At 38.0% G+C, this 8343-nt stretch overlaps 1 protein-coding gene across 1 annotated transcript in view; it reads left to right on the top strand.

Annotated features, from left to right (window-relative positions):
• The first annotated feature begins 235 nt into the window (after positions 1-235).
• The window catches only part of LOC124775654 (cilia- and flagella-associated protein 251-like), a 35161-nt gene continuing 27053 nt past the window's right edge, over positions 236-8343 (top strand). The window contains exon 1 of the mRNA XM_047250482.1: positions 236-887. Coding sequence (XP_047106438.1) covers positions 236-887 — 652 coding nt within the window. The remainder of the gene's footprint in view (positions 888-8343) is intronic.

Raw genomic sequence — 8343 nt, 5'->3', positions numbered from 1 at the left:
ATACTTGTTCATTTACACGAAAGTTCCTAAATGCAATGTAACATATACCGTACAGTTAAAAGGAAGTAACGCTTGATCAAGGTCCGCGTCATTTGACCAGACGTAACGTCTGAGACAGGAAAGAGAAATAATAATAATAAAAATAAAAATAATAATAATAATAAAAATAAATAAAAATAATTAAAAAAAATAATAATAATGAAAAATAATAAAAATAAAAAAAATAATGAAAATAATGAAAAAAATAATAAAAAAGGAGGAGGAGGAGGAGGAGGAGGAGGAGGACGAGGAGGAGGACGAGGAGGAGGACGAGGAGGAGGACGAGGAGGAGGACGAGGAGGAGGACGAGGAGGAGGAGGACGAGGAGGAGGACGAGGAGGAGGACGAGGAGGAGGACGAGGAGGAGGACGAGGAGGAGGACGAGGACGAGGACGAGGAGGAGGACGAGGACGAGGACGAGGACGAGGACGAGGAGGAGGACGAGGACGAGGACGAGGACGAGGACGAGGACGAGGACGAGGACGAGGACGAGGACGAGGACGAGGACGAGGAGGAGGACGAGGAGGAGGACGAGGAGGAGGACGAGGAGGAGGACGAGGAGGAGGACGAGGAGGAGGAGGAGGACGAGGACGAGGACGAGGACGAGGACGAGGACGAGGACGAGGACGAGGACGAGGAGGAGGACGAGGAGGAGGACGAGGAGGAGGACGAGGACGAGGAGGAGGAGGAGGAGGAGGAGGAGGAGGACGAGGAGGACGAGGAGGAGGAGGAGGACGAGGAGGAGGAGGAGGAGGAGGACGAGGAGGAGGACGAGGAGGAGGACGAGGAGGAGGACGAGGAGGAGGACGAGGAGGAGGACGAGGAGGAGGACGAGGAGGAGGACTCTGGTATGTTCTGCCAGTCGTAAAAGGCGACAAAAAGAACAAACAACCAATAGGGCTAATCCCCCTTTTAGTGTGATTAGTTGGTTCAGGACAGAACTAAAGAAGCCTCGGACAAGCGCCGTCATGGTCGGGGAAGACGCTTGAATCCTATGCCCGCCCACAATGGTAACGACACTGCTAGCCAACTGGAAAATGATTTAAATCCAAATAGAGGTGTTTTGCAGGATATGCTTCCTGCAACCATCCTAGAAGGAAAACAAAGACAGAGGATGAGATGGTCAGATGAAGTTAATCGACACCTCATGTTCTGTTATTACCAAGCAACAAACCTAGGAACCAACACAACTGGATACAGATCACAAGTATACGCAACATTTATTATCAGATACTCAGAATTAAAATTTTTAACAGAGCAATGACTAGCTGATCAGATCCGTGTAATAATAAAAAATAACAGGATACCCCAGTCAGAATTAGAAAACATCAAACATCAAGTACAACAAATACTGGAACAAAATAATGTGCAATCAGAAGAAGAAGAAAATACAGTAATGGACTCAAACATCCCAGAGCAAACAAACAAAGAACAACACGCATCAATTAAACAATCAGCGGAAAACGAAATCTTAAGACAGCCACCAGAACAAGCACAAATAGAACTCGAAGTGACACACATGTTAGATATAGAAGAAGAATTTCAGCTAACATATATAGAATACAAAGACACAAATACAGACATTAGACCATTCTTGCATAGACCGCCAAATAACCCACAAGTCGAAACAATAAAAACTAGCAACACAATCATACACAACAAAATAAACGAAAACACAACTATGGAAGAGTTACAACTACTGGTTTATATAGGAGGACTCACTACACTAAATATACACACTAGGCAGAGATCAGAACCAACCAACACACAGAAGAAACCCACAAAACCAGCATGGCAACACAGGCTACAGATCAGAATAGAAAAACTGAGAAAAGACATTGGACAGCTAACACAATTTATAAGAAATGAAATCTCGGAAAAGAAACGAAAAAGGTTAGGTAAAATCTCACAACAAGAAGCGACAGAGCAATTAGACGAAAAGAAGCAGAAATTACAAGCATTAGCCAAACGACTCAGAAGATACAAAAAAGTGAAAATAGAAGGAAACAAAACCAAACATTCAACACAAACCAAAAGAAATTTTACCAGACAATAGATAACACACGCATTAAAATAAACAATCCACCAAACATAACAGACATGGAACACTTCTGGAGCAACATATGGTCAAACCCGGTACAACATAACAGGCATGCACGGTGGATACAAGCAGAAACAGACACATACAAGATGATACCACAAATGCCTGAAGTGGTAATTTTGCAACATGAAGTCACCCAAGCCATTAATTCTACTCACAATTGGAAAGCCCCTGGAAATGACAAAATAGCAAATTTCTGGTTTAAGAAGTTCACCTCAACACATTCACATCTAACTAAATTATTTAACAGTTACATTGCAGACCCATACACATTCCCTGATACACTTACACACGGAATAACATATCTGAAACCTAAAGATCAAGCAGACACAGCGAACCCAGCTAAATATCACCCCATAACATGCCTACCAACAATATACAAAATATTAACTTCAGTCATTAAACAGAAATTAATGACACATACAACACAGAACAAAATTATAAATGAAGAACAAAGCGGCTGTTGCAAAGGAGCACGAGGATGTAAAGAGCAACTGTAATAGATGCAGAGGTGACATATCAAGCTAAAACTAAACAAAGGTCGCATACATTGATTACCAAAAAGCTTTTGATAGTGTACCCCACTCATGGTTACTACAAATATTGGAAATATACAAAGTAGATCCTAAATTGATACAGTTCCTAAACATAGTAATGGAAAATTGGAAAACCACACTTAACATCCAAACAAATTCAAATAATATCACATCATAGCCAATACAGATTAAGCGTGGAATATACCAAGGAGACTCATTAAGTCCTTTCTGGTTCTGCCTTGCTCTGAACCCACTATCCAACATGCTAAATAATACAAATTATGGATACAATATTACTGGAACATACCCCCACAAAATCACACATTTGCTATACATGGATGATCTAAAACTACTGGCAGCAACAAATCAACAACTCAACCAATTACTAAAGATAACAGAAGTATTCAGCAATGATATAAATATGGCTTTTGGAACAGACAAATGTAAGGAAAATAGCATAGTCAAGGGAAAACACACTAAACAAGAAGATTACATATTGGATAACCACAGCGACTGCATAGAAGCGATGGAAAAAACGGATGCCTATAAATATCTAGGATACAGACAAAAAATAGGAATAGATAATACAAATATCAAAGAACTAAAAGAAAAATATAGACAAAGACCAACAAAAATACTGAAAACAGAATTGACAGCAAGAAACAAGACAAAAGCTATAAATACCTATGCCATACCAATATTGACCTACTCATTTGGAGTAGTGAAATGGAGTAACACAGACCTAGAAGCACTCAATACACTTACACGATCACAATGCCACAAATATAGAATACATCACATACATTCAGCAACAGAAAGATTCACATTAAGCAGAAAGGAAGGAGGAAGGGGATTTATCGACATAAAAAACCTACATTATGGACAGGTAGACAATTTAAGAAAATTCTTTCTAGAACGAGCAGAAACTAGCAAAATACATTAGGCAATCACTCATATAAATACATCGGCTACACCACTGCAATTTCATAACCACTTCTACAACCCTTTAGATCACATAACATCAACAGACATGAAGAAAGTAAATTGGAAAATGAAAATACTACATGGCAAGCACCCGTATCATCTAACACAGCCACACATCGATCAAGACGCATCCAACACATGGCTAAGAAAAGGCAATATATACAGTGAGACAGAAGGATTCATGATTGCAATACAGGATCAAACAATAAACACCAGGTATTACAGCAAGCATATTATTAAAGATCCCAATACCACAATGGATAAATGCAGACTTTGTAAACAACAAATAGAAACAGTAGATCACATCACAAGCGGATGTACAATACTAGCAAATACAGAATACCCCAGAAGACATGACAATGTCGCAAAAATAATACATCAACAGCTTGCCTTACAACATAAACTTTTAAAACAACACATTCCTACATACAAGTATACACCACAAAATGTACTGGAGAATGATGAATACAAATTATACTGGAACAGAACCATTATAACAGATAAGACAACGCCACATAACAAACCTGACATCATACTCACCAATAAAAAGAAGAAATTAACGCAACTAATCGAAATATCCATACCCAATACAACAAATATACAAAAGAAAACAGGAGAAAAAATTGAAAAATACATCCAACTGGCTGAGGAAGTCAAAGACATGTGGCATCAGGATAAAGTTGACATCATACCAATTATACTATCAACTACAGGAGTCATACCACACAATATCCACCAGTACATCAATGCAATACAGCTGCATCCAAACATATATATACAGCTACAGAAATCCGTAATTATTGATACATGTTCAATTACCCGAAAGTTCCTAAATGCAATATAACACATACCGTACAGTTAAAAGTAAGTGACGCTTGATCAAGGTCCGCGTCACTCCATTTTTAACCGGACTTAACGTCTGAGAAAGTGAAGATAATAATAATAATAATAATAATAATAATAATACAACGGTGAAGACTGCTTTGGTTTTTAAGAATAATTGCACTTCTGCAACAATAAGTTGCAGGAAGTTGCTGAAATAAACTTGTAAACACCACAGCAAGTGCTTACAGAAGTTAGTAAACACAAGCCTTTCTTAATATTTTGCATCTAGGGGCACCTTGACATTGAGGGCACCCTGTGACGACGACGTAGTAGTAGTAGTAGTAGTAGTAGTAGTAGCTGCTGCTGCTGCTGCTGCTTTATTCATCTGTAGATCTCTTTTTACAAGGATATAGAACATGTCGAAGTATTTGCAAATTTAGATCAATTTAAAATAAGGTAATTCGTATACACACATATTTACAGACTTCTAGTTAGAAACAATCATTAGATTTGCTCCTAGTATACAATACCTTTTTTACAAATAACTTATTAAATAATGTAATGCCACAGTGTTCACTCATACTCCGCTATCAGTCACTGCACACACTATACACACATTATTTAATAACACGCGCGATCTCTGGGCCATTTTCTGTACTGAAACTTCCCATTTCCTATCCCGAAAAACTCAGTCAGCATCCCTCCATTATGAGTGAGATGCTGAGCTGAGAAAGAGGAAGAGGTGTTAGTATTATTATTGGGGGTAAGAATTTCTAGAAAGGAAAAAAAGAAGGGAAAAAACATAAAGTGAAGGTGTTACAGGGAATGTTGGATATTTTACATAATTTTTATTATTTATTTGAATAACATTTTTTATCAAGCCCCCTACTGTTTTAGCTAAGTGATCCTTCAATGTATAAAATGTGTTGCATAACATGTACTTTCTAGCTGCCTTTTTAAATAAGTGTATTTTTGCAGTTTATTTAATCTCTTTTGGTAATTCACTGTACACTTTCATTCCTTGGTAGAAAATACTGTTTTGAATTTTATGTTTATTTTTTCTTGGTAAATGTAAGTTGAGTCTGTCTCTTGTTGCATGGTCATGGACAGAGCTGTTTGTGCAGTAATTACCAATGTTTTTTTGATATGTACAACTGACAGATAAATGTACTCACATGAAGCAGTTAAAACCCCCCAGTATTCTGAACAGATCTTTGCAATGAGCTCGACTAGTATTTTTGGTTATTATTCTTATGGCTCGTTTCTGGAGTTTGAAAATTGTGTTCATAATTTGTGCATTTTTCCCCCAAAAAAGAATGCCATAACTAAGAATATCATTCAGGTGGTGCCTATTTTCTCCGCTTCTGGCAGCACTAATGCGACCGTCAACTTAACGTGGCCAAACAGCACTATTTCTCTCCACGAAATGCGTGTTGTCAAGAATGTTTAGGAGGCGAATGAACCCTCCAGTCGCATCAGTCAAACCGCTCGTATTTGTAACCTACAGCAGGAGCGGAGCTGCCAACTTTCCAAAGTGAAATAAGCTAAATATGTGTACCAAAAAGGCCAAAAAAAGCTGAAATAAAACAAGGTGTATTGTTGTGCAGTTTTATTTTTTGCAGTAATTATACTGTTTAAGGTATTGAAGGGCGAGGGAACTTCAAACGTACGAAGGACAATTTTATCAAATTTTATAGGTACGCAGAGAAGTCAAAATGTAATCAACATTTTAATTGATTTTAACTTTGGAATAAAGTTCTTGGAAAATAATTTACTCAGGTTTACTCATACAGTTCAAACTAACCTCAGGAAATAACTATTCTACAGGATTTTGCGTCATGTCTAAAATGCCTGTACGACGCTTCAGTTTAATGGCTTAAACAGCCGGAGGGAAAAGTACAGATATTAAAAAAATGTAAAGCACAAACGACTTATTTATACGATGCGCAAACAAAATATTAGCCCACATTTAAAACCTCCATACATTGACGCAAAAAGTATTTAAATAAACGTCTTCATGTCACTCTCTTTCGCCCAACTTTCTTTCTCACAATAAAAAATATAAAAAATGTTTCTGCTAGGACCTTACAGGACAAATTTCACAATATCTGCACTGTAATATTACAATAATCCTGATAGTTAGCAAACTACTGCAGTGAATACTTCGCTGTTCCTCTCCTCCTTTCACTCGCTGGTACACCGTTTATTGCAATTATGATGCATATGACTTATATGATTCATGCTGCATAAATCCAAGTCTGTTTTGCTTAGAACAGCTTCCTTCTCTGTTGTGAAGTTGCGGTAGCTTGTCAGCTATGCCGCAACGGCTTTTCCAGCAACGACCTCAACTGTTAATATTTCAGTCTTTTGGTCTATGTGTGTCTTCCGGGCTCGTCGGCACACACACACACACACACACACACACACACAACATAGCATTAGTTTGCTTTGTTGTGCTTTGTAATTCAATGCAATAATACACCTTTCATCGGATATTAAAGCGTTTTCTGGAATCTTAGTCCAAGGCAAATAAATTTCCTCTAATCAGCATGGATTTTTGTGCTTTCCTATAGTTCCTAAAAAAGGAGCCAAATGATTGTTGAAAGAGCCATACTTCTGGACTCAATGAAATGACTTATTTGCTAACTAAATGCTATTAAAAAAAGATGATTTGACGGCGCTGAGCAGGAGGGAGGCGCATTACCTCAATCTGCCAACTGCTACACCATGTTTTGATGGCTGTAGGGCCTTCAGGCAAAAGTGAAAATAAATAAATAATAAAAAAATTCAAACTCGGAACCTGCCCTCTGGATTCAAAATACTGTAATCTGTGCTGATTGTTACCGTGATTCTTGATGTTTGTGTAGGTCATACCTAATTGTTGTTCCATGGGTCAGAACTTGGTGTGGAGAATAAATCAAGTACAGCAAGGAGGTAGCGAGATTTGAAATACAAGGTGCTTAACTGAATTTTCAGCAATAATTAATTGCCTTCATGTATTGAGCTGAATTTAGGATAAAGTGCTGTAAGTAACAGATATTGTTTCTAAATTTCAATGTACCATACTTAGTGAACCGGGTACGTTTTCGTTTTGGGTTAACTTGGATACCATTCACAGGGAAAAACAGTTTTTTTTTTAAACACAATTAAAATCAAGCTTACAGGGAGTGAAACAGATTTCCGTTTACAGTTGCTCATGTATAACACGACAAAAATAATAGGGTATTGCGTCCCATCAGCAGCAATGTTGTTGAAAAACTTTGATAGTTTTATTGACGTATCAGTCGCAGAAAACCATCTGGAAGCCTGTTTTAAACAACCCCAGAACGAATATATTTGATCCCTACCACTTGACCTAAATCTTGTTACAGATTGATATGTAGCGTAGGCAGAGGTCTAATTTTGTTGAAATATGACAATTTTGTTGAGAGCTGACAAAGCTGACTCATCTGAATACGAAGTAAATGCTGTGATAAGAGATTGGCCCATATTGTAGCCCCATTTCTACGTTCACGCGATATTTGACGCAGTTACAACAACTAAAACTGCAAGATAAATTCAGAAAATGTGTATTACAGAGTATGTTGTCAAATCTTCAGTGTATGTTGGTACACATATACATAAATCACGTACTACTATGAGAAATTTCGTAGGGAGGGTGGCCACTGTCTGAATTTCAATGGCTTCCTCCTTTTTTCTTTGCTCTTGGCTCTACCGCTATTCAAGGTCAGGACTCCTAATAGTCGTGATATCTGTCCAGGTAGCAGGCACCACCTTTACTAAGAATTAGCATCTGAATCTACCTCTATACTCTGCAAACCACCTCAAGGTGGTACGTTTCATTGTACCAGTTATTAG

This window comes from Schistocerca piceifrons, chromosome 2 (assembly GCF_021461385.2).
Source record: "Schistocerca piceifrons isolate TAMUIC-IGC-003096 chromosome 2, iqSchPice1.1, whole genome shotgun sequence".
Lineage (NCBI taxonomy): Eukaryota > Metazoa > Arthropoda > Insecta > Orthoptera > Acrididae > Schistocerca > Schistocerca piceifrons.
Note: the sequence above shows the minus strand (reverse complement) of the source record. Positions and strands in the feature narration are given on the sequence as shown.